This window comes from Pocillopora verrucosa, chromosome 6 (assembly GCF_036669915.1).
Source record: "Pocillopora verrucosa isolate sample1 chromosome 6, ASM3666991v2, whole genome shotgun sequence".
NCBI classification, from domain to species: domain Eukaryota; kingdom Metazoa; phylum Cnidaria; class Anthozoa; order Scleractinia; family Pocilloporidae; genus Pocillopora; species Pocillopora verrucosa.
Genome location: NC_089317.1, coordinates 10,589,485 through 10,617,195, shown reverse-complemented (window position 1 = coordinate 10,617,195; position 27,711 = coordinate 10,589,485). Strand labels below are relative to the sequence as shown.

Below are 27,711 nucleotides of genomic sequence, written 5' to 3'. Positions count from 1 at the left end.
ATTTTGTGTGGGTTTGTCTTTTGAGGCACTTTTTTTGTTATGTTTCCCCATTCAAATAATCTCTTAAGATTTCAGCGCTATTTTTAGTCAAGGGTAGAATCATTATTTGTTGATTTTTTTTTTATATGAGGATGTTTGGAGTATAATATCATTATATAGTATCGCGTAAGAGCATAATACTTTTGGGAATTTTGCACTTGGCATATTTTTCTTTGTGATTGTGATTTGTCTTTCCATTTTTCTTGATTAATCGTAATGTGAATTTTCCTCGATAAATTAAGCGTAATTTCTCTTTGATTTTTTTTATTATAATTGTATAGTATGGGTGTATCTTCTTTCTCAAATGTTTAAATGGTAGAAGAACTGAAAAAATCTTTACTATTGATTTTGCCATCAGGGAAATTAAGATGGAATTAATTTATATGCTTAGACCTTTCTTTTTTGTAGTGTTGAATTATTCGATTGGTAGTTTTTTTTTCACCCATAACAGTTCTAAGTATATGCTGTGTTTAATGGTGCAAATATAACCAAAATAATGAGTATAACTAGTGATTACACAGCAGATGATTGTAGTCAAATCATGTGATTGAAAATTTGAATCAGTTCCTAGTTTTAGGACACGTTTGTAGGTGCTTGCACGGCACATTGAACATGTGAGAGATCTTTTCTCGATTTATTGCATTCAATTACTGTAGAAGTGTTTTTGATCATAGCAAATCATTTGAACGAGTTCCTGTTACGAAGGATTATGATGAAAAAAAAAATGTTAAATCATTGTATTCTATGAAGTTGTAGCTAATTTTAAGGTAATGATTTTTTTATATTCATGAAAAGTTTAGATTTCAGTAGATTTACTGCTATATTGTAGCCACGTCAGTAAGTTTTTATCAGTTTCAAACTGCATGGCATTGTACCAGCCAAGCAGTGCCTATCGAGTGTTACCTGGAGTAAGAACATCGCGCAGCTTGCCTATTGTTTTCGAGAAATTTACTTCCCGATTATAGATCTGTGGTAATTTTGGCGAAACTTGACTTGGAGAGAGCTCTTATCGTTTAAAGATTACGTGCGTTTCCCTTCCCGATCCTTTGAAAGATACAATTCGGATTAAATTAAAATCCAAACCGGTGATCACCTGTTGTTCAGAGGGAAGTTCTTACTCAGGAATTACGAGATATGGTAGCCTATTAGCTGCTTCACTTTATTCATATATACTGGAAGCTGTTTTTATTAATAAGCTTATTTACAATAACTACAGGTATAATAATTGCATTTATATTTACTGCAAACAGTTCTACTTAGAGCACAACGCAACATTAGATGAGAGATCTGGACACTAGTTATGATTTGCCCGATAGGTGCCTGGCGCGAGCCACTTGTAACAAGCTGTACTTTGCACATGTTTCTATCATTCTCTTACGAGGATGCTCGCCTTTCTAGGATAAATCTCTCGATGAAATAGACAAAGTCTTATCTACTAATCAGTGCGAGACAGTTGCCCTCAACTTTCTATTTTGCTGTCCATCTATGTAGAGGCGAGGTCGTTCCATTTGTAATAGTGACGCGACTCTCTCTGCAACGTCCTTTAGAAATGGGTATTTGTCACGCTGATACTGAAGTGCTATCAATTATTGCTTCTATATTGTGTAGAATTTATGCTTAATAAATGCTGATAAAATCAGTTCGGATGATTTTGTTTGGTGTTTTAAATAATCATTTGAAAGCGAAGGATACAGGTGCGCTGTGAAAAATTGCAACTTCGAAAGTTGTTTACAAATTTCCTTTACAAGAGAGGTGCTTAAATAAAGAGTCGACGCAACATGTTAAGTTACAGCAAACAGAAAGCGGGAGAATCATCGGTAAATTGAGACTTCAAAGAAAAGTCTACACCACAAAATCGTCGACGTTTGCGTTGAGCTGCTTGTGGTAAATTTTCATGTCGATAAATTGCTTCAAAGGAAGCAACAATTTGCTTTAGAGGATGATGACAATGGATGATATCAAATTTATTACAGAGGGGACAACATTTGTTTGTGAGTAACAAAAGGTCTTAAAACAACTTCTCAGAAAACAAGTGGTTATTTTGTTTTCAAACTTTTGTTGCCTCAAATTGATTAACCCTTTAAACCCTGAGATAATTTTGCATCATCTCTATTCTTTTCTCTATAAATTTCCAATGGCACTTGAAGGAGAATTTGTTCAACAATCAATGGGTTTTTAACTTGGTGATCATTTCCTTTGTTCTCGTGACCTTATTGTTTCATTCAGGGGTGATACTGTGAGGAGAATTTAGTTGTTAGTCACTCCCAGGGGCTGAAGGGTTAAATGATGCAAAAGTATAGCATGAATACAATAGTTTTAAACAAATTACTAATTTTTGCATAAAAAGTGAAGTGAGTTGCAGGAAACACCATGATCTGGGGAAAATATAGCAGCCTGCTTTACAGAAGAATATAGAAAAACTCCATTTCAGGTAATAAGGGTGAGGATACATGAAGGAAACTCAACATTAGTTAGCTTTTGGAGCAAGCTAAGAAATGTTGGACAAGTCAGAATAGCAAAGTGGCGCATTGAACTATCCAGCATGTTTTTCTCTCACAAGATGGGGGTTTTAATCTTCTTGTGTTTCCTTTGAATCATTTAATTCACCTTAATCAAGTCCATGCTATTAGCCTTTGTCCTTGAAACACACACACTTTCACACTTTTATTTTTCATTTTCTTACATATTACAAGATATTCCTTTGACCCGCAGATAGCTAATGATAATTGAGGCAGGTCAAATTTGTTTATTTATTTATTTATTTTTACTGACTTAATTTAATTACACTGGAAATAAAACAGAAATGAAGAAATATAACAAAGTGTAAATAAATCCCCACCTTATGTAAGGTTTCCTTATCTTTCATAAGTCAGTGGATGTACTCTTGCATCCAGGTCATATTGCCAGCATCTCATCATGATCTGGTACTTGGTGTTTGTGAAATGGAATATGCTTCTTAGCCATTAAAATATTCAAATGAAATCAGGAAATTAACAATTAGGACATCAATCACGTGTGGCCCAACATAAGCTATCTTGGAAGGAGCTAAAGACAAATGATGAATGGAAAATGTTTGCCATGATATATTTGGCATCAGTTTTTTAAATAGCAAAGTCTTCAGGACAAACAAGAGGGTACACCAACTTGCAACTTATCATCCACAGGTTGTGATTTAGGCATTCTTTATCCTTGCTGAAGTTAGTTGGCAATTTTCCTACCATCTATTTGTGGAAAGGGTGAACCTCCTAAAGATACACAAGAAATTTGTAAAGCCACTGGTAAATAAAACTAAATTATATATTTCATATTGATCTCATTTTGCCTCAGTGACCACAGGAGCATATTCATGATAAATAATGTATATGGTGTGTGACATGTTTAATATCACTTTTATAACCATAGGTTACTAACAAATTCATTTACACAATTAAAGTGGAAACATATCAATTTATCCTCACAGAAGGTCCACATTTAAATCAAGAAGGTGAGTGCTAGTTTTACAACAGAATGTTAGATAACTTGAACCACAACAGGGAAACTAGATTAAGATTTAAATGTTCATAAAATGACATATGCATAATAAATAATACACGATTCAAATAATATAGTCTGCAACCACATGACAGAAGGATGATTTACATGGTCCATTTAGACAAAACATTTTTCACAAGTCTGTTCCTTGATGTTTAAATAAAATGCCTTTTTTTGATTTTACAATTTCATAAGTTTACAGTACAGATGGTGAAGATCTACCCAAAGGACCACCTCCTTCAAGTGGAGTAAGTGTAGAATGGAAAATAACATATTCCTTTTCTTCCATAATGCTATTATTCCTCAAAATGTCATGCATCTGTATGCAATATTTATCTATCCTCTCTTTAAGAAGTTGGAAAAGTGACATCACAGCCTCTATAACACACAAACCAACAGTAAAACTCTGTGCAATGAAGTTGTATTAGCTCACTGTTTACCTTTAACATGACATAAATAAAATACCTTTTATTCCAATTGACAATTACATAAGTTTACTGTTCATACAACAGATGATGAAGATCTACCTGAAGGGCCACCCCCTACAGGCAGTGATTTGGATAAGTGTCAGCTGTAAAGTAATATTTTCTTTTCTCCTATAATTCTATGATTCCACAAAATGTCATGCACCTGTAAACAGTAAATAGTCTTTCCCCTCTGTAGAAGTTAGAAAAAGTGACACCATAGCCTCCCTGAAATATAACTTTCCTAGTAAAGTTCAAGCAATATGAAATGATGTTTCATTAGCAAACTGTTTTTCCCTTGGCCATTTCCAATAAAGTAGAAGTTCATAATTTGCATTGTTATCACTTGGTTCAGTATTGTAACTTCAAAGAAACCTTTTCTAATACAGTTATAGAACTTATGCAATGTTTTTAATAAACTTGTTCACAACAAGGATCCTTTTTTCATAAAATAGATGTGGACAAGCAAAATGGACAAAAAGGAAAAGGGTGGAAGAGATGGAATAATAAAATTAAATGAGTAGTAACCTAACAACAACTGACATTACAATAAGCTGAGATAACATTTGTTTTAAATGTCATTTTCCACAGTATTCTGAAAATATCTTAATTTATCATGCTCATGCAAAAGAAATTAAATTTTAGAAATAATATGGGTTCCAGGAAATATTCCTTAATCTGTAACAAATAGAGATTATTCCATGGAAAGTGTGCACAAATGAGTTTTATTACTTCGAAAAAAAAATCTCTATTTGTATTAAAATAAATTTCATTTCTTAACAATTCTCAAATAGAAGATAAAGACAATTTCTCAAAGATTTAAAGGTGAGAAGGAGAAAAGAAAAGGTGATACTATATGATTATTTTTGACTGTTTACAAAGAAATTAAAATTAGGATCAAATAAGAACCTCTTGAACATCCATTGCCATAGTTTCCAATACATACACATATACAATGACCATTTTTTTCCAATAACATTAAAACTGCAATATGCAAGCATTGTAAGAAAGATAAAAAACGATGATAACACAAATAAGGATTTCAGGTTAATAGGGTTATTTATTCAGATCTTGTGAGTATAGTTGTCAATAACATCTCCTTGTTAGAGAATTGTCTTATTTCAACTTCTAATTAATTTCTTCCCTCCGTTTTTTCCTCTCAAAGAAATGAAAAGTGCTTCAATTGTGGAGGGAGAGGCCACTCCTAGAAGGAGTGTACCTCTCCCTGTGGAAGAGAAAGAGGAGGAAAGTGAAGAGGCAAGAGAGGGGGGCATCGTGGTAGTGGCCAGGGGGGTGTACATGGTGGCCATGTTCACCACATCACCTTAAATTTTTATTCAAAATATTAAAATGGAATTAACTGTCTCTCATTCATGATATAGATGTCATTGCAGCAGATAAATTCAGCTATACCTGCAAATAAAAATTTCTCACTGACCATTGCTTTGAAACTGAATGAGAAATTGCAGTAGTAAACAGCCATCTAACAGTAAAAATCAATATTTCCTATGATTTTTGCATGTTACCACAACAACCATGACAATGAAATTGCTACCAAAATTAATTTTAGAATAGGTAATTTAACTCCACAATCACAAGAGAAATACTTCAGAGAAAACTTAATACACACATTAGTTTTTGAGTTAATACTCTAGACTTTGGAGGAAATTATGGATTATAGTAACAGTTATAATACAACTCAGGTGGCATATTGTACAGTTATAAATCAATATATACAATATCAAAATTAAATATCTAAACACCTAAAAGTCAAATATGTGCTACAAGCTTTAGATCTGTGTCACCTAAATAAATTATTACGTTAATTGACACTTTAACTCCCAAGATCTCATTTATAAATCTCCTTATTGTTTTCCATACAGTTCTTGTGGTGTTAATTATATTAGGAGAATTTGAAATTGGATAAATTTTTAATCCCCTAACTGATATTTTTCCTTATTCTCATCACTTGTTTGCTTGATATTCTGTTGATATTATAAGGAGAAATTCTGTTTTGGTCACACATGGGAGTAAAAGGGTTAAACAAGCTGGTGGTTAAAAATAATTAAGCTACCACATTCCTTTCTGAATCATGATGATATTATTTCCGCCTTGAATATTCAATGTTGCTTTCTGTGAATGCAATGAAGACTACAAATTAAAATGTGTGTCTATCAAAAAATACCATCAATGAAAAAAACCAGTATAGGCATCTATTTGAAGCATTGTTGCAATGAATAATACATATGAATGTCAACCTTAGGAAATTGTAAAACTTACGCTTTCTGATGGTGTTTTGCATCAAATCAATATTTTACCTCAAACATACCATTTTAAAACTTTGTTGGGCTAATTCACACAAAGTTATGAGCATGATACTTACCAGCAGATACAGTCCTTTTGCATATTTTAGCACCAATCTGGAAATGAAGAGACAAAAATCAACATCAGTTCATATAATAACATTCATAACATTTTGTATCAATTAAATGTTTAAGATTCTAATGACAACATCTATGCACTCTGTAGTTGTGTATTTAATTTTGTCACCACAAAACAGAGCATTTGTTAATATATATATACAACATACATGAACAATGCATTCTACTACTACCCACTGAAGCTGCGTTAAGCAGACATGTGAGGCAGTGTGTCAATTAAACAAGTACCTCCATTTATGTAATTCCAGATAATTTAAATGTACATTACATGTTAGGTTTGTGTAACTGCACATCAAAACTGTTGTAAGAACTCAAATGTTTTAAAAGAAAATGTGTCAGTGAAATCTACATATGTATATTAAGTCTAAACAAGCAAATTGTTGTATTAAAGACATGATAGCTCTCGCTGTCAGGTAGATTGTTTGTACTCATGAATTCCACACATATCATTAATTTTGCAGAATAAGTCAGCAATTATGCCTAAATCATTAACCTCTTTCAACAAACACAGTTGAATTTTCTATTTACTTTTTCTGCCTGTATAAGACCCTTCAACAAAACAAGACATGGTGATGATTTCCTTTCCTCAAAATTGATATCTGCAATCTTATAATGACCTGTAAAGCTTCCAATAGTAGTTTCTATTGCAGAATACTCATTAAGGCTTTTCTCTTAATATTCAAAACAATTCCCTTTGATTGATAGAGATAGGTAAAGAAAAAAACTTGAATGTAACTTGTACCTATTAAGTAACTTCAACTTTGACTGGTTTAATCTTCCAATTTTTTTTTTCAATGGAAACACTAGCTCTGAACCAAAAAAGTTTCTCTTTTGTCTAATACTCTCCATAATTTTGTTCCTGTCATTAAAAAATGCAGTATATTATTATATCCTTATTCTGTGAGGTCAGTAACACAAATTACTCAGCAATCTGAGCCAGGGATAGTTAGCTGCCTGAGTGAGAGCATCTACTAACAATATTTGAGTGGCTGCCATCTGCTTAACATTCAAGGAGCTGGCATCTGCCACTACTAAATTGGGGCAGCTGCCACCTGCACAAAAATTAGGGAGCTGGCACATGCCACTTGGATGTCTAACATTTTCTCATTCACATCAACAGAAAACTGCAGAGGTGGTATTTAAATCTTGCACTCATCCTCACGCTCATTGATGACTTTGGGACTCTGCCCATTCCACCAGTCTTGTGAATATTTCTTCTTAATATGCTAGTGAAAAAGCCTCCATTTCCTTACATTGATTAGCCAGCAAGCACAGCCCTTGCATCTCTGTTTGTCTTGCCTGAGTAGTGGGTGTGTTTACCAGCTTTAATCTGTCATTGTTTAATAGAACATCCTCATGAAATGCAAAATCAGGATCTGAACCTCTTCCACTTGCTGATTTTGCTCTTGATAATGCCACACTGCCTCAAATTGATACTTTCCAGGGTGAGTAACAACATACCAGAAAGCCTCACTGATGCCTACAGTCAGTTAGTGTCAACTGTAAAGTCATATTTTCTTTTCTTCTATAATTCTATGATTCCACAAATAGTAATACACTAGGGTAACATTTGTTTTAAATGTCATTTTCCACAGTATTCAGAAATCTTAATTAATCATGCTCATGCAAAAGAAATAAAATTTTAGAAATAATATGGGTTCTGAGAAATATTCCTTAATCCATAACAAATAGAGATTATTCCATGGAAAGTGTGCACAAATGAGTGTTATCACTTCAACAAAAAAAAAAAGTAAATGCGTGAGCACAGTTAACTAGTGAGTTTTTTGATCAACACAACAAGTGGTTAAAAGTTGTTCAAGCACTTTCCATGATATGAGGATTGGAAGCTTACGACTGTGAAAATAAATTTGTTGTTCAATTAGAGTCACAAATGATAGTACTTAAGAGCTTAAATCCTTATTTGTATTAAAATATATTCCATTTTTGAACAATTCTCTTATGGAAGATAAGGATAATTTCTCAAAGATTAAAAGGTGAGAAGGAAAAAAAAAGGTGATACCATATCATTGTTTTTTACTGTTTACAAAGAAATTAAAATTAAATAAAGATCAAATAAAAACAATTTCTGTTTACAAAGAAATTAAAATTAAATAAAGATCAAATAAAAACCCCTTGAACGTCCAATGATTTCCAATACATACACAAGTCATATACAATGACTATTTTTTTTCCAATTACATAAAAACTGCAGTATGCAGGCATTGTAGGAAAGATAAAAATCAATGATGATAAAAATAAGAATTTTAGGGTAATAGGGTAAATTATTTAGATCTTGTAAGTATAGTTGTCAATTGGGTAACATCTCCTTGTAAGAACATAGTCTTATTACGACTTCTAATTAATTTCTTTCCTTCTTTTTCCTCTCAAAGAAATAAAAAGTGTTTCAATTGTGGAGGGAAAGGCCACTCCTACAAGGAGTGTGCCTCTCCCTGTGAAAGAGAAAGAGGAGGAAACAGAAGAGGCAAGAGAGAAGGAAAAGGGGGGCATTGTGGTAGTGGCCAAGGGGGTGTGTGTGGTGGCCATGCTCACCACGTCACCTTAAATTTTTATTTAAAATATTAAAATGGAATCAACTGTCTCTCATTCATTTTATAGATGTCATTGCAGCAGATAAATTCAGCTATAACTGCAAATAATACATTTTTTACCAAGCCTGAGCACCCTACTAAAAAAACATTTTCCTGAGGTCCTTACAAAAGCAACTGATGGTCAATATTCATTGGTAGAACTAGAGCAAAGTTAGGAAGTGATTTATCAAATTGCACTTGGACTAAACTTTTAAATTTTAAATTTGCTGCCTTTCAAAACAAAAGTATACCAGTTATAATGGTTTTAGTGGATCAAATCAGTGGTGGTATTTAATTCAAGACTACCTTGCCATATAGTAGTGCAAATTAAACTTCATTTTCCTAACTGTTAAAAAATGGGATAGCCCCCAGTGCTGAGGATATAACCCATCCCCAAACCAAGTGTTTATGCAGAATTGTGGGAGTTTTTGAGCAAATAATTGATAACTAATTCAGTCATTTCTCCTAAATCTTTCACCTAGGACTAGCTTGGAAATTTTTCAATAGAATTGAAAACCATCAACTATCATACACATGTTTAGTGATAATGTCTATGGACATTCCACCACATAGGCTGATTTATACATCGGTGGCACTGACTCGTAGGATAACGTGTGTATACGTGTGTATATTTACATTGTACTGTCCAACAGCACCCCTCAAAACGGCTATCTCAGAGTTTCCACAATAACCTTGTTCTTTTTTAATTATTGGAAGCCTTAGATAGCGAAAATATTGAACAATTACTAAAGGAAAGGATCAAGAACTATCATACAAATTAATATCTAAGGCAAATAACTTAAATGACAACTTTTGTCCTCTTCATTAGCAGTCTGTCAATATGCGGTAGTAAAAAAAGAAACAAGAAGCGAGTGGCTAACTGAAATAAGCAACTATGGAATACTTTTCAGACGACTCCTTGCTGAAAAAGCTGCAAACTACTTCAGACATGGTTTGATGCTACTCTGGTTTACAGATTTAATTGATGTAACCGAAGAAGTTACAATTCGTAGACCCAACGTTTCGACTTACTTACCTTTTCTTGAATGAGTGAAAGTCGGTCATAAAGACTTGCAAGCAAAACTCCACCCTACGAAAGGCTAGCACAAGATATCCAATATCAGATAGAACTTTTACGGCTAATAAGAGGAGAAGTACAACGCATCTACTTTTCACATGAAAATTTGAAATAAAAGTGAACTTGGGGTTGGCGATTGCCTGTGCATTCTGGGAGAGCTAAACGCAAACTCTCATTGGAGCAATGTGGAGGTGTAACGGAGGTGTGTCCATAACCATGGTTACTGAAATGAACTTTTTCAACCTTACTGCAGGAGGGAAAAGGGTAATTCGTGTATTTGCTTCGACTGCATCTGATGGATGAACATTTAACGCGGATATATTGCAGCAACAACATCACATTAATAAACATTTCTATCTCTGGAACGTAATTTATTGGCTCCACTACCGTAAGTTAATAAAATATTCACAATTATTTACCAAGTATCAACTCATCTAAACTTGAAACCTACTCCTTTTCTAAGTTTCTTAAAGTACCGGAATATCGACATGTGTTGTTTCAGGAAATATTGAATTCCCTTTATAGCAGCCAAACTGTGAATGGTGTATACACGTATCCTAATACACAGTGCAAGAATGAAAACCAAAGGCAAGGAGTTAGTTAAGATTATCGATATATGCGACAGTTGTGCACACGAAATTTTTCCAGTTGCAGTAAATATCAATATCTGCTGGAACAACACAATTCAAACTTGAGTGAGGTTAAATAAAAAAATATAAAGTAGTGTACCAATCAAAAGCTACAAACTTTGTAGGTAATAAGTGAGAGTTAACAAAAGAAGCACATTGATAAATTCTAAAACCCTTCATATCTAGTGATAGTCAAAAACTTACTAACATACAATTAGGTTGCTGGCGTATATGTAATCAGACTACACCGTAATAAAAATAAACAAACTGAAAATGCAGGGCTTGCTTTATGTGTTGCCTGATACGAAAACACAATCAGGAATAAAAATTGGGAACGTATTCCCCTACCATGGGTGTCAGAGGTGTAAATTACTGTGTAAAATTATGATCAATACATTTTGAAAGATTGAGTATTGAGCTAAATACAGTACAACTAACGATCCTTATGAGAAACCGTTACCAGAATCACGCAACAATTAGGGCTCCAATACATTTATGATATCACTAACTGTAACCAGTATTTTGCTAACTTCCATTTTTACAAAATTGCTGTCTTGAAGTAATACTTATAAGAAGATCTCGGTTATTCTTACCACTAGATAAATTAACAACATTTATATCTGGTATGCTAGTCTACTAATGCCCTATAGTAACAGCTAATAATATTACCATTTTTTAACTGGGGGGGGGGGGAGGTTTAATTGTACAGAAGCTTGAAATTATCTACAGATTGTTTTTTTCCCCAAAAAAACATAATGGATATTGCAATATACTCATGCATTAAGTTATTATTAATGCTGACTTTCTGTGCTCGTTTAAAGTGACAGATGATTAAAAATTACATGGAATAAAATTTTTTAAATTAAAGAAATCTTCAAAGTTTCAGTGTGGAATAAAGATTTCATTATAATCCATCATTATCTTAGATTGCTTCAAACATCATGTAAGATGAAATTTGTGAGTTGTATGCCAGACAAACTTTTGAAACATAATTTTCCCTTCAAACAGATATCACCAGGATTTGGAAACACAAAATGATAATAGGCATGCCTATATATAATCATAAACAATTAACCACCCTTTACAAAAACATTTACTGAAACAATTACAGTTATAGAGAGTCTTACAATTTTTCCCCAATACAATTCAATGTAAGTAGATCAACACCAACCCTATAGTCACTCATGTATAAGTGTGAATCTTGTGAACTTAACTCTTTCCTGACATGAATCCTAGGTCTTAGAATCACATAAACAAAGAATTTTCTGAAACCTCATCAAATTTTAGAAAGTGGACAATGACCATTGCTTTGATGTGTCCCCTTTGGATTGGGATTTTCTTGATATTGTTGCCATATCTTTTCAAAACATAAACATCCAAAGCCAATCTTGACAAATCTGACATTTGAAGACTCATAAAAGCTACATGTACAGTGAGGAAAATGTCACTGTTCACACTGCACACAAGCATTTTCAAAAATAGCTGACTGCCAGTCCCAAACTGGCTTAAAGTTCTTATCTCAACACCAGGACAGAAGCACTGCAAGGCATAACTTGGTTTAATCTTAGTATTTCCATCTGGATTGATGTGATCTTTTTCCTTCCATGTGATAAAGTTCAGTGCCTTAACACTTTTAAACTTAATGATTCTAAACATTAACTTAAATTTAATTTGTTTGTGGTTATTAGTGTCTCTGTTGCTTTTATCAATTTGTGACTGAAAAGAGAAACTGAATGAGAAAATGAAGTAGTGAAACAGCCATCTAATAATTTTTGCATGTCACCGCAACATCCATGATGATGAAATTTTTAATTAAAATTAATTTTAGAGTAGGTAATTGAACTCCACAATCACAAGAGAAATACTTCAGAGAAAACTTAATACACACATTAGTTTTTGAGTTAATACTCTGGACTTTGAAGGAAATTATGGATTACAGTAACAGTAATAATACAACTCTGGTGGCATATTGTACAGTTATAAATCAATATATACAATATCAAAATGAAATATTTAAACACCTCAAAGTCATTTACATGCTACAATCTTTAGATCTGTGTCACCAAGATAAATTATTACTGACACTTATTAACCCTGTAACTCCCAAGATCTCATTTGTAATTCTCCTTACTGTTTGCCATACATTTCATGTGATGTTAGTTTGGAGAATTTGATATTGGATAAATTTATAATCCCCTAACTGATATTTTTCTTTATTCTCATCACTTGTTTGCTTGATATTCTATTGATATTGTTAGGAGAAATTCTGACTTGGTCACACATGGGAGTAAAAGGGTTAAACAAGCTGGTGGTTAAACATAATTAAGCTACCAAATTCCTTTCTGAATCATGATGATATTATTTCTGCTTTGAATATTCAAAGTTGCTTTCTGTGAATGCAATACAGACTGCAAATTAAAATGTATGTCTATCAAAAAATACCATCAATGAAAAAACCCATTATAGGCATCTATTTGAAGCATTGTTGCGATTAATAATACATATGAATGTCAACCTTAGGAAATTGTAAAACTTACACTTTCTGATGGTGTTTTGCATCAAATCAATATTTTACTTTGAACATACCATATTAAAACTTTGTTGGGCTAATTCACATAATGTTATGAGCATGATACTTACCAGCAGTTACAGTCCTTTTGCATATTTTAGCACCAATCTGGAAATGAAGAGACAAGAATCAACACCAGTTCATGTAATAACGTTCATAACATTTTGTATCAATGAAATGTTTAACCCTTTCACTCCCATGAGTGATCAAGGCAGAAATTCTCTTTACAGTATCAATAGAATATCAAGCAGACTTGTGACAAGAATAAAGAAAAACATCAGTTAGGGATTGTTAGTGACTAAATTCCCAGAGCTAACATCATGAGAAGGGTATATGGCAGGCAGTGAGGAGAATTACTCATGTGATCTTGGAAGTGAAAGGGTTAAGATTCTAAGGACAACATCTATGCACTCTGTAGTTGTGTATTTAATTTTGTCAACACAAAACAAACAGAACATTTGTGACATATACAACATACATGTACAATGCATTCTACTACTACTCACACGTTAAGCAGACATGTGAAGCAGTGTGTCCATTAATAAGTACCTCCATTAATGTAATTCCAGATAACTTAAATGTACATTGCATGTTAGGTTTGTGTTACTGCACATCAAAACTGTTGTAAGCACTCAAATGTTTTAAAAGAAAATGTGTCAGTGACATCTACATATGTATATTAAGTCTAAACAAGCAAATTGTTGTATTAAAGACATCATAGCTCTCGCTGTCAGGTAGATTGTTTGTACTCGTGAATTCCACACATATCATTAACTTTGCAGAATAAGTCAGCAATTGTGCTTAAATCATTAACCTCTTTCAACAAAAACAGTTGAGTTTTCTATTTACTTTTTCTGCCTGTATAAGACCCTTCAAAAAAACAAGACATGGTGATGATTTCCTTTCCTCAAAATTGATATCTGCAATCTTATAATGACCTGTAAAGCTTCCAATAGTAGTTTCTGTTGCAGAATACTTATTAAGGCTTTTTTCTTAATATTCAAAACAATTCCCTTTGATTGATAGAGATAGGTAAAGAAAAAAACTTGAATGTAACTTGTACCTTTTAAGTAACTTCAACTTTGACTGGTTTAATCTTCCAATTTTTTTTTCAATGGAAACACTAGCTCTGAACCAAAAAAAAGTTTCTCCTTTGTCTAATAATCTCCATAATTTTGTTCCTGTCATTAAAAAATGCAGTATATTATTATATCCTTATTCTGTGAGGTCAGTAACAAGAATTACCCAGCAATCTGAGCCAGGGATTGTTAGCTGCCTGAGTGAGAGCATCTAATAACAATATTTGAGTGGCTGCCATCTGCTCAACATTCAAGGAGCTGGCATCTGCCACTACTAAACTGGGGCAGCTGCCATCTGCACAAAAATTAGGGAGCTGGCACATGCTGCTTGGATGTCTAACATTTTCTCATCCACATCAGCAGAAAACTGCAGAGGTGGTATTTAAATCTTGCACACATCCTCACACTCATTGATGACTTTGGGACTCTGCCCATTCCACCAGTCTTATAAATGTTTCTTCTTAATATGCTAGTGAAAAAGCCTCCATTTCCTTACATTGATTAGCCAGCAAGCGCAGCCCTTGCATCTCTGCTTGTCTTGCCTGAGTAGTGGGTGTGTTTACCAGCTTTAATCTGTCATCATTTAATAGAATATCCTCATGAAATGCAAAATCAGGATCAGAACCTCTTCCACTTGCTGATTTTGCTCTTGATAATGCCACAAAGAGAGTGCCAGGATTCTTTGCCTCAAATTGATACTTTCCAGGGTGAGTAACAACATACCAGAAACCCTCACTGATGCCTACAGTCAGTTAGTGTCAACTGTAAAGTCATATTTTCTTTTCTTCTATAATTCTATGATTCCACAAATAGTAATACACTAGGGTAACATTTGTTTTAAATGTCATTTTCCACAGTATTCAGAAATCTTAATTAATCATGCTCATGCAAACGAAATTAAATTTTAGAAATAATATGGGTTCAGAGAAATATTCCTTAATCCATAACAAATAGAGATTATTCCATGGGAAAATGTGCACAAATGAGTGTTATCACTTCAACAAAAAAAAAAAAAAGTAAATGCGTGAGCACAGTGAACTAGTGAGTTTTTCGATCAACACAACAAGTGGTTAAAAGTTGTTCAAGCACTTTCCATGATATGATGATCGGAAGCTTACGACTGTGAAAATAAATTGGTTGTTCAATTAGAGTCACAAATGATAGTACTTAAGAGCATAAATCCTTATTTTTATTAAAATATATTTCCATTCTTTAACAATTCTCTTATGGAAGATAAGGATAATTTCTCAAAGATTAAAAGGTGAGAAGGAAAAAAAAAGGTGATACTATATCATTGTTTTTGGCTGTTTACAAAGAAATTAAAATTAAATAAAGATCAAATAAAAACCCCTTGAACGTCCATTGTCATGATTTCCAATACATACACTAGTCATATACAATGACTATTTTTTTTCCAATTACATAAAAAAACTGCAGTATGCAGGCATTGTAGGAAAGATAAAAATCAATGATGATAAAAATAAGAATTTTAGGGTTATCGTAATAGGGTTAATTATTTAGATCTTGTAAGTATAGTTGTCAATTGGGTAACATCTCCTTGTAAGAACATAGTCTTATTACAACTTCTAATTAATTTCTTTCCTTTTTTTTCCTCTCAAAGAAATAAAGAGTGTTTCAATTGTGGAGGGAGAGGCCACTCCTACAAGTAGTGTGCCTCTCCCTGTGAAAGAGAAAGAAGAGGAAACAGAAGAGGCAAGAGAGAAGGAAAAGGGGGGCATCGTGGTAGTGGCCAAGGGGGTGTACATGGTGGCCATGCTCACCAAGTCACCTTAAATTTTTATTTAAAATATTAAAATGGAATCAACTGTCTCTCATTCATTTTATAGATATCATTGCAGCAGATAAATTCAGCTATAACTGCAAATAATAAATTTTTTACCAAGCCTGAGCACCCTACTAAAACACATTTTCCTGAGGTCCTTACAAAAGCAACTGATGGTCAATATTCATTGGTAGAACTAGAGCAAGCAAAGTTAGGAAGTGATTTATCAAATTGCACTTGGACTAAACTTTTAAATTTTAAATTTGCTGCCTTTCAAAACAAAAGTATACCAGTTATGATGGTTTTAGTGGATCAAATCAGTGGTGGTATTTACTTCAAGACTACCTTGCCATATAGTAATGCAGATTAAACTTCATTTTCCTAACTGTTAAAAAATGGGATAGCCCCCAGTGCTGATGATATAACCCATCCCCAAACCAAATGCAGCACCCCTCAAAACGGCTATCTCAGAGTTTCCACAATAACGTTGTTCTTTTTAAATTATTGGAAGCCTTAGATAGCGAAAACATTGAACAATTACTAAAGGAAAGGATCAAGAATTATCATACAAATTAATATCTAAGGCAAATAACTTAAATGACAACTTTTGTCCTCTTCGTTAACAAGCGAGTGGCTAACTGAAATAAGCAACTATGGGATACTTTTCATACGACTCCTTGCTGACAAAGCTGCAAACTACTTCAGACATGGTTTGATGCTACTCTGGTTTACAGATCTAATGGATGTAACCGAAGAAGTTACAATTCCTAGACCCAACGTTTCGACTTACTTACCTTTCCTGAATGAGTGAAAGTCGGTCATAAAGACTTGCAAGAAAAACTCCATCCTACGAAAGGCTAGCACAAGATATCCAATATCAGATAGAACTTTTACGGCTAATAAGAGGAAAAATACAACGCATCTACGTTTCACATGAAAATTTGAAATAAAAGTGAACTTGTGGTTGGCGATTGCGTGTGCATTCTGGGAAAGCTAAACGCAAGCTCTCATTGGAGCAATGTAGAGGTGTGACGGAGGTGTGTTCATAACCATGGTTACTGAAATGAACTTCTTCAACCTTCGCGTTGGAATACTGCAGGAGGGAAAATAGTAACTCGTGTATTTGCTTCGACTGCATCTGATGGATTAACATTTAACGCGGATATATTGCAGCAACAACAATACATTGATAAACATTTCTATCCCTGGAACGTAATTTATTGGCTTCACTACCGTAAGTTAATAAAAGAATTACGGTTAGATCGCTCCATGGTTAGATCGCTCCAAGTCAGATCGCTCCATACCGAAGTCAGATCGCTCCACTCGAAAGTTAGTTCGCTCCATCAAATAAGTTACTTCGCTCCATACATAAGTTACTTCGCTCCATGAAGAAAACTAACGTGGAAGGTTGATAAAAGACAGAAGGATAAGGGAAAAGAAAAGAAAGAGTATTGTAACGCGACTAAAGACTCGCCATTTTTAACCGGAGTCCAACCCAGTCTCACTCACACAGTCTCACTCACATACGGGCCAGTATTTTATTCGAATGATCTTTTTAACACATTTAGACCATAACTTTATCATTTATTACACACTGAAACACTTATTTCATCATTTATTACACACTGAAACACTTATTTCATCATTGGTAATTCGCTTTGGTGGGTTCAAGTGAACGAATCGTCGATCACTTTATATTTCAGCAACTTGATCGCAAGCAACATCATCAACTATAAACTACAAAGATCAGAAGTAAGTTAGTTTATTAGTTTTCTACGTTCATTACACACTGAAACACTTGCTTTGGTGGCCTCAAATTAGCGAATACGTCGATCAGCAACTCGATCGCAAGACGCAATACACAACATCAACTATAAATTATAAAGATCAGAAGTAAGTTAGTGTATTAGGTTTCTACATGGAGCGAAGTAACTTATGTATGGAGCGAAGTAACTTATTTGATGGAGCGAACTAACTTTCGAGTGGAGCGATCTGACTTCGGTATGGAGCGATCTGACTTGGAGCGATCTAACCATGGAGCGATCTAACCGGATACCTAATAAAATATTCACAATTATTTACCAAGTATCAACTCATCTAAACTTGAGACCTGCTCCTCTTCTAAGTTTCCTAAAGTAAAGGAATATCGACATGTGTTGTTTCAGGAAATATTGAATTCACCCTCTAGCAGCCAAACTGTGAATGATGTAGACACGTATCCTAATACACAGTGCAAGAATGAAAACCAAGGGCAAGGAGTTAGTAAAGATTATTGATATATGCAACAGTTGTGCTCACGAAGTTTTTCCAGTTGCAGTAAATATCAATATCTGCTGGAACAACACAATTCAAACTTAAGTGAAGTTAAACAAAAAAATATAAAGTAGTGAATCAATCAAAATCTACACAGTTCGTAGGTAATAAATGAGAGTTAACGAAAGAAGTACATTGGCTCTATATATCTATATTTATATGTAGTGATAGTCAAAAAGTTACTTAGTTGAGGTTGCTGGCGTATATGTAATCAGACTACACTGTAATAAAAATAATCAACAGACTGCAAATGTAGGACTTGCTTTATGTGCTGCCTGATACAAAGACACACAACACAATCAGGGGTAAAAATTGGGAACGCATTCCCCCTACTACATGCAGCGGCACAAACTCTGGGGGTTAGAGGTGTAAATTACTGTATAAAATAGTGATCAATACATTTTGAAAGATTGAGTAGCAAGCTAAATACAGTATAACCATTGAAAAACCTTTACAACAATCACGCAATTATTAGGGCTCCAAAACATATATGATATCACTAAGTGTAACCAGTATTTTGCTAACTTCCATTTTTACAAAATTGTTGTCTTAAAGTAACACTTAGAAAGAAAGATCTCAAGTATTCATACCACTAGATAATTTAACAACATTTTTATCTGATATATTGGTATACTAATGCCTTAGTAACAGATAACGATATTACCATTTTTTAAAAGGAGGGGGGTGTTAATCATAGGGAAGCTTGAAAGTATCAACAGATTGTTTTTTTCAGCAAATTTTATCACAGATATTGCAATATACACATGCATTTAGCTATTATTAAAGCTGACTTCCTGTGCTCACATAAAGTGACAGGTGATTAAAAACTACAAAGAATCAAATTTGTTAAATTGAAGAAATTTTCAAAGTTTCAATGTGAAATAAAGATTTCATTATAATCCATCATTATCTTAGATTGCTTCAAACATCATGTAAGATGAAATTGTGAGTTGTATGTCAAGCAAACTTTTAACCCATTGAGCCCCACACCTTAGAGCTCAGACCACCCCCTGAAATTCCAGAGAAAATGGCTGCTACAGTGAACACACAGACCACTGCCAAAATAATTTAAGATTTTAATGTCTTCATTTCACTCTACTGAAGGGAAACTGCACAAAGTTGCATATTAAATAATATACTTTCCCCCTGTCAAATTTTATTTTCAACTTGAGCATCAGGCTCTCTCAAAAAAAATTCTAAAGCTAGAGAACGGATTCAACTTCATGATGTACAGCGAGTCATTAGCAAGGTTGCCTTCAGCTTTGAAAGTATTTATCAGTATGATGACTCTCTTTTGCACTCTTATTCCATCAGAATCATGTAAAAAGCTTTCCCTCAAATACAACACCAAAAGACAGATCGCAAATTTCTCCTCAACAAAAGGAATCCTAAACTTTCTAACGCGGGTCAATTTTGAATTTGCCCGCCATAACGACATCGCGACACGTCACAAGGCGTAGCTATAAAATTACTTTTTGCGAGTCATGAGCAAGAACAAACCAATTTTTACGCCTAAATGAAAAGTTTCACTTTGAACAATGCATATATGTTCTTCGCTTAGGCAAACTTTTGCTCCAAGCGAGTAACAAGGGGGCAAACTTTGCAGAGGAGATCGTTTTGGTCTACTGCGGTCGGGTCAGCAAGATGCAAATATTTCCCCAGAGTCATGAAGCGGTGCTCTGGGATCGTTTTTTTTTAAGCAATCAACTCCAACAAACTCGTCAGAATCCCAGTACATTGCCAGCTGAGGAAGTTCATGGATTCCAATGAGAATGTTTAGCCCCGAGATACGCTGAAATTTCCGCTTGAGTAGATGTGAACGATCGATCCCCTTTCGAACGAGCGTACGCAACGGTGTATCGGACGATTTCGTCAATGTAAGCATCGTCGATAAATACATTGAAGAAATCTTTGGCAGTTGCATTTTCTCCGAGATCTCTGGTCGGGCCACGACGAATGGAGAATTCCTCAACATTAATTTGTCGCAATTAGCTAGACCATTGAAGAGCATTTGGTCGGCTTTCTTCTGCGGCAGATTCTTCATCACTACTTTCGTCGCTTCCTTCTTCCTCCTTACTAGCGTATAGCTCAACATCGGAATCGCTTCCCCTTTCTTGCGACCGTAGGTCGAAAAAGTCTTCCATCTCGTCATCCACATTGCGAAGCAAGTTTTGTTCATGCTGTGCTTGACGAGCTTGTCGCTTTTTTCAATTTCTTCGATGATAAAACCAGCGAAGACTTCCTGCTCTTCATCGGATGAAAATTAACTTTCATCAATTCTTCCAGAAGCTATGTCTTAGACCACGACATATTTTTGAAAAATTTGTCAAAAATCGCACGGTTAACGTGGAATAGTGAGTTTGGTCTCAAACGAAAGCTTATTTTTTGCATGTCACGCTTCACTGCTTTTCAATACCCAGGGGAGTTTTGTTTCTAAGCTACAGCCAATCAAAACAAGCCATTTCTGACAGGGCGCATGAGGGCGCATTGGAATTTCAGAGGGGTTTTATTTCTGGGCGCATGAGGGCGCATCGGATGTCAATGGGTTAAAACATAATTTTCCCTTTAAACAGATATAACCAGGATTTGGAAACACAAAATGATAATAGGCATGCCCATATATAATCATAAACAATTAACTACCCTTTAAAAAAACATTTACTACTACACTAAAACAATTACAGTTATAGAGTGTCTTATGATTTTTCCTTAACATACAATTTAATGTAGGCATGTACCTGTCAGTATTGCCAACACCATGCTTCATTTTTGGTAAATCATTGTCTTTGGCTGGAGGAGTTAAATTCATAGACAGAAGAAGATTCTATGATATGACAAAATTTTTATATACTGTTGATTTAAACCAGATTGAAAAACTGAATGAGAAAATGCAGTAGTAAAAGCCATCTTACTGTAAAATCTATATTTCTTATAATGATTTTTGCATGTCACTGTAACATCCATGACAATGAAATTGCTATTAGAATTACTTTTAGAATAAGAAATTGAACTCCTCAATCACAAGAGAAATACTTCAGAGAAAACTTGATACACACATTAGTTTTTGAGTTAATACTCAGGACTTTGAAGGGAATTATGGATTACAGTAACAGTTGTTATAATACAACTCAGGTGGCATATTGTACAGTTATAAATCAATATATATAACATCAAAATGAAATATCTAAACACCTTAAAGTCATACACTTCCTATAAGCTTTAGATCTGTGTCACCTAAATAAATTATTACATTAATTAACCCTTAAACTCCCAAGATCTCATTAGTAATTCTCCTTACTGTCTGCCATACAGTTCTTGTGATGTTAGTTTGGAGAATTTGATGTTGGATAATTTATAATACTCTAACTGATATTTTCCTTTATTCTCATCACTAGTTTTCTTGATATTCTATTGATATTGTAAGGAGAAATTCTGTCTTGGTCACACATGGGAGTAAAAGGGTTAAACAAGCTAGTGGTTAAACATAATTAAGCTACCACATTCCTTTCTGAATCATGATGGTATTTCTGCTTTGAATGTTCAATGTTGCTTTCTGTGAATGCAATAAAGACTGCAAATTAAAATGTATCTCTATCAAAAATACCATCAAAAAAAAAACCCACTATAGGCATCTATTTGAAGCATTGTTGCAATAAATAATACATATGAATGTCAACCTTAGGAAATCGTAAAACTTACACTTTCTGATGGTGTTTTGCATCAAATCAATATTTAACTTCAAACATACCATTTTAAAACTTTGTTGGGCTAATTCACACAAAGTTATGAGCATGATACTTACCAGCAAGTACAGTCCTTTTGCATATTTTAGCACCAATCTGGAAATGAAGAGACAAGAATCAACATCAGTTCATATAATAACATTCATAACATTTTGTATCAATGAAATGTTTAATCCTTTTACTCCCATGAGTGATCAAGGCAGAAATTCTCTTTACAGTATCAATGGAATATCAAGCAGACTCATGACAAGAATAAAGAAAAACATCAGTTAGGGGATTGTTGGTGACTAAATTCCATGAACTAACATCATGAAAAGGGTATTAATGGCAGGCAGTGAGGAGAATTACTCATGCGATCTTGGAAGTGAAAGGGTTAAGATTCTAACAACAACATCTATGCACTCTAGTTGTGTATTTAATTTTGTCAACACAAAACAAACAGAGCATTTGTTATATATACAACATACATGTACAATGCATTCTACTACTACCCACTGAAGCTGCATTAAGCAGACATGTGAGGCAGTGTTTCCATTAGACAAGTACCTCCATAAATGTACTTCCAGATAAGTTAAATGTACATTGCATGTTAGGTTTGTGTTACTGCACATCAAAACTGTTGTAAGCACTCAAATGTTTTAAAAGAAAATGTGTCAGTGACATCTACATATATATATATATATTAAGTCTAAACAAGCAAATTCTTGTATTAAAGACATCATGGCTCTTGCTGTCTGGTAGATTGTTTATACTCATGAATTGCACACATCATGTTATTAACTTCACAGAATAAGTCAGCAATAATGCTTAAATCATTAACCTCTTTTAAAAAACACAGTTGAGTTTTCTATTTACTTTTTCTGCCTGTGTAAGACCCTTTCAACAAAACAAAACATGGTGATAATTTCCTTTCCTCAAAATTGATATTTGCAATCTTATAATGACCTGTAAAGCTTCTAATAGAAGTTTCTGTTGCAGAATACTTATTAAGGCATTTCTCTTAATATTCAAAACAATTCCCCTTTGATTGATAGAGATGGGTAAAGAAAAAAACTTGAATGTAACTTGTACCTTTTAAGTAACTTCAACTTTGACTGGTTTTATCTCCCAATTTTTTTTCAATGAAAACACTAACTCTGAACTGAAAAAAGTCTCTCTTTTGTCTAATACTCTCCATAATTTTGTTCCTGTCATTAAAAAATGCAGTATATTATTATATCTTTATTCTGTGAGGTCAGTAACACGAATTACCCAGCAATCTGAGCCAGGGATTGTTAGCTGCCTGAGTGAGAGCATTAGCTAACAATATTTGAGTGGCTACCATCTGCTCAACATTCAAGGAGCTGGCATCTGCCACTACTAAATTGGGGCAGCTGCCACCTGCACAAAAATTAGGGAGCTGACACATGCTGCTTGGATGTCTAACATTTTCTCATCCACATCAACAGAAAACTGCAGAGGTGGTATTTAAATCTTGCACACATCCTCACACTCATTGATGACTTTGAGACTCTGCCCATTCCACCAGTCTTATAAATGTTTCTTCTTAATATGCAAGTGAAAAAGCCTCCATTTCCTTACATTGATTAGCCAGCAAGCGCAGCCCTTGCATCTCTGTTTGTCTTGCCTGAGTAGTGGGTGTGTTTACCAGCTTTAATCTGTCATCGTTTAATAGAACATCCTCATGAAATGCAAAATCAGGATCTGAACCTCTTCCACTTGCTGATTTTGCTCTTGATATTGCCACAAACAGAGTGTCAGGATTCTTTGCCCCAAATTGATACTTTCCAGGGTGAGTAACAACATACCAGAAAGCCTCACTGATGCCTACAGTCAGTTAGTGTCAACTGTAAAGTCATATTTTCTTTTCTTCTATAATTCCACAAATAGTAATACACTAGGGTAACATTTGTCTTAAATGTCAGTTTCCACAGTATTCTGAAATCTTAATTAATCATGCTCACGCAAAAGAAATTAAATTTTAGAAATAATATGGGTTCTGAGAAATATTCCTTAATCCATAACAAATAGAGATTATTCCATGGGAAAGTGTGCACAAATGAGTGTTATCACTTCAACAACAACAAAAAAGTAAATGCATGAGCACAGTGAACTAGTGAGTTTTTTGATCAACACAACAAGTGGTTAAAAGTTGTTCAAGCACTTTCCATGATATGAGGATTGGAAGCTTACGACTGTGAAAATAAATTGGTTGTTCAATTAGAGTCACAAATGATAGTACTTAAGAGCATAAATCCTTATTTGTATTGAAATATATTCCATTTTTTAACAATTCTCTTATGGATGATAAGGATAATTTCTCAAAGATTAAAAGGTGAGAAGGAAAAAAAAGGTGATACTATATCATTGTTTTTGACTGTTTTCAAAGAAATTAAAATTAAATAAAGATCAAATAAAAACCCCTTGAACGTCCATCATCATGATTTCCAATACATACACAAGTCATAGACAATGACTATTTTTTTTCCAATTACATAAAAACTGCAGTATGCAGGCATTGTAGGAAAGATAAAAATCAATGATGATAAAAATAAGAATTTTAGGGTAATAGGGTAAATTATTTAGATCTTGTAAGTATAGTTGTCAATTGGGTAACATCTCCTTGTAAGAACATAGTCTTATTACAACTTCTAATTAATTTCTTTCCTTATTTTTCCTCTCAAAGAAATAAAAAGTGTTTCAATCGTGGAGGGAGAGGCCACTCCTACAAGTAGTGTGCCTCTCCCTGTGAAAGAGAAAGAAGAGGAAACAGAAGAGGCAAGAGAGAAGGAAAAGGGGGGCATCGTGGTAGTGGCCAAGGGGGTGTACATGGTGGCCATGCTCACCAAGTCACCTTAAATTTTTATTTAAAATATTAAAATGGAATCAACTGTCTCTCATTCATTTTGTAGATGTCATTGCAGCAGATAAATTCAGCTATAACACTGCAAATAATAAATTTTTTACCAAGCCTGAGCACCCTACTAAAAAACATTTTCCTGAGGTCCTTACAAAAGCAACTGATGGTCAATATTCATTGGTAGAACTAGAGCAAGCAAAGTTAGGAAGTGATTTATCAAATTGCACTTGGACTAAACTTTTAAATTTTAAATTTGCTGCCTTTCAAAACAAAAGTATACCAGTTATGATGGTTTTAGTGGATCAAATCAGTGGTGGTATTTACTTCAAGACTACCTTGCCATATAGTAATGCAAATTAAATTTCATTTTCCTAACTGTTAAAAAATGGGATAGCCCCCAGTGCTGAGGATATAACCCATCCCCAAACCAAGTGTTTATGAAGAATTGTGGGAGTTTTTGAGCAAATAATTGATAACTAATTCAGTCATTTCTCCTAAATCTTTCACCTAGGACTAGCTTGGAAATTTTTCAATAGAATTGAAAACCATCAACCATCATACACATGTTTAGTGATAATGTCTATGGACATTCCACCACATAGGCTGATTTATACATCGGTGGCACTGACTCGTAGGGTAACGTGGGTGTTACATTGTACTGTCCAACAGCACCCCTCAAAACTGCTATCTCAGAGTTTCCACAATAACTTTGTTCTTTTTTAATTATTGGAAGCCTTAGATAGCGAAAACATTGTACAATTACTAAAGGAAAGGATCAAGAATTATCATACAAATTAATATCTAAGGCAAATAACTTAAATAACAACTTTTGTCCTCTTCGTTGACAGTCTGTCAATATGCCGTAGTAAAAAAAAAAAACAAGAAGCGAGTGGCTGACTGAAATAAGCAACTATGGAATACTTTTCATACGACTCCTTGCTGACAAAAATGCAAACTACTTCAGACATGGTTTGATGCTACTCTGGTTTACAGATTTAATGAATGTAACCGAAGAAGTTACAATTCATAGACCCAACGTTTCGACTTACTTACCTTTACTGAATGAGTGAAAGTCGGTCATAAAGACTTGCAAGAAAAACTCCACCCTACGAAAGGCTAGCACATGATACTCAATCTCAGATAGAACTTTTACGGCTAATAAGAGGAGAAATACAATGCATAAACGTTTCACATGAAAATTTGAAATAAAATGGTTGGCGATTGCTTGTGCATTCTGGGAAAGCTAAACGGAAGCTCTCATTGGAGCAATATAGAGGTGTGACGGAGGTGTGTCCATAACCATGGTTACTGAACCTTCGCGGCGAAATACTGCAGGAGGGAAAATGGTAATTCGTGTATTTGCTTCGACTGCATCTGATGGATTAACATTAAACGCGAATATATTGCAGCAACAACATCACATTGATAAACGTTTCTATCTCTGGAACGTAATTTATTGGCTCCACTACCGTAAGTTAATAAAATATTCACAATTATTTACCAAGTACGGTATCAACTCATCTAAACTTGAGACCTGCTCCTCTTCTAAGTTTCTTAAAGTACAGGAATATCGACATGTGTTGTTTCAGGAAATAATGAATTCACCTTATAGCAGCCAAGCTGCGAATGGTGTATACACGTATCCTAATACACAGTGCAAGAATGGGCAAAATTCCCACACAGCCCCATACTATTGTAAAACAAATCTGTTTTCCCAATGGCAATGTATTGTTTTAGTTATTGTTTTCTCTCTTCAAGAACTGAATGCATAATGAAGTATGGGGCTGTGCGGGAATTTTACCCAAGAATGAAAACCAAAGGCAAGGAGTTAGTTAAGATTATCGATATATGCGACAGTTGTGCACACGAAATTTTTCCAGTTGCAGTAAATATCAATATCTGCTAGAACAACACAATTCAAACTTTAGTGAGGTTAAATAAAAAAATATAAAGTAGTGTAACAATCAAAAGCTACAAACTTCGTAGGTAATAAGTGAGAGTTAACAAAAGAAGTACATTGGTAAATTCTAAAACCCTTCATATCTAGTGATAGTCAAAAACTTACTAACATACAATTAGGTTGCTGGGGCATATGTAATCAGACAACACTGTAATAAAAATAAACAAATTGAAAATGCAGGGCTTGCTTTATGTGTTGCCTGATACGAAAACACAATCATAAAATTATGATCAATACATTTTGAAAGATTGAGTATTGAGCTAAATACAGTACAACTATTGATCCTTATGAGAAACCTTTACCAGAATCAGGCAACAATTAGGGCTCCAATACATTTATGATATCACTAACTGTAACCAGTATTTTGCTAACTTCCATTTTTACAAAATTGTTGTCTTGAAACAACACTTATACGAAGATCTCAATTATTCTTACAACTTGATAATTTAACAACATTTATATCTGGTATACTAGTCTACTAATTCCCTATAGTGACAGATAATGATATTACCATTTTTTAATTGGAGGGGGGGAGGTTTTATCATAGGGAAGCTTGAAAGTATCTACAGATTGTTTTTTTCAGCAAATTTCATCATGGATAATGCAATATACATATGCATTAAGTTATTATTCA

General features: G+C 34.1%; 2 protein-coding genes, 2 long non-coding RNA genes and 1 pseudogene across 5 annotated transcripts in view; 2 read left to right on the top strand and 3 right to left on the bottom strand.

Moving 5' to 3' along the window:
- Nucleotides 1–1,678, top strand: part of LOC131782946 (uncharacterized) — a 19,916-nt gene extending 18,238 nt beyond the window's left edge. For both annotated transcript variants that reach the window (XM_066168353.1, XM_066168352.1), the window contains exon 11: nucleotides 1–1,678. This exon is cut by the window's left edge and continues 4,012 nt beyond it. The gene's annotated coding sequence lies outside the window, so the exon portion shown is untranslated.
- LOC136281855 (uncharacterized) overlaps nucleotides 1–27,711 on the top strand; it is a 418,311-nt pseudogene that overhangs the window by 204,203 nt on the left and 186,397 nt on the right.
- Nucleotides 3,511–10,263, bottom strand: LOC136281665 (uncharacterized). The gene is made up of 3 exons (XR_010717884.1): nucleotides 10,100–10,263; nucleotides 6,418–6,454; nucleotides 3,511–6,167 (listed from the first exon to the last, which is right to left on the bottom strand). It is a non-coding gene; the product is annotated as an uncharacterized lncRNA (long non-coding RNA).
- Nucleotides 11,467–17,244, bottom strand: LOC136281667 (uncharacterized). Its single transcript, XR_010717887.1, has 3 exons — nucleotides 16,996–17,244; nucleotides 13,411–13,447; nucleotides 11,467–13,160 (listed from the first exon to the last, which is right to left on the bottom strand). It is a non-coding gene; the product is annotated as an uncharacterized lncRNA (long non-coding RNA).
- On the bottom strand, nucleotides 17,759–26,314 carry LOC136281659 (piggyBac transposable element-derived protein 3-like). The gene is given in 6 exon segments (XM_066168365.1): nucleotides 17,759–20,209; nucleotides 20,211–20,297; nucleotides 20,299–22,067; nucleotides 22,317–22,353; nucleotides 23,839–24,084; nucleotides 26,171–26,314. Coding segments are annotated over 3 exon segments (585 nt in total). The 5' UTR covers nucleotides 20,659–22,067; nucleotides 22,317–22,353; nucleotides 23,839–24,084; nucleotides 26,171–26,314; the 3' UTR covers nucleotides 17,759–20,071.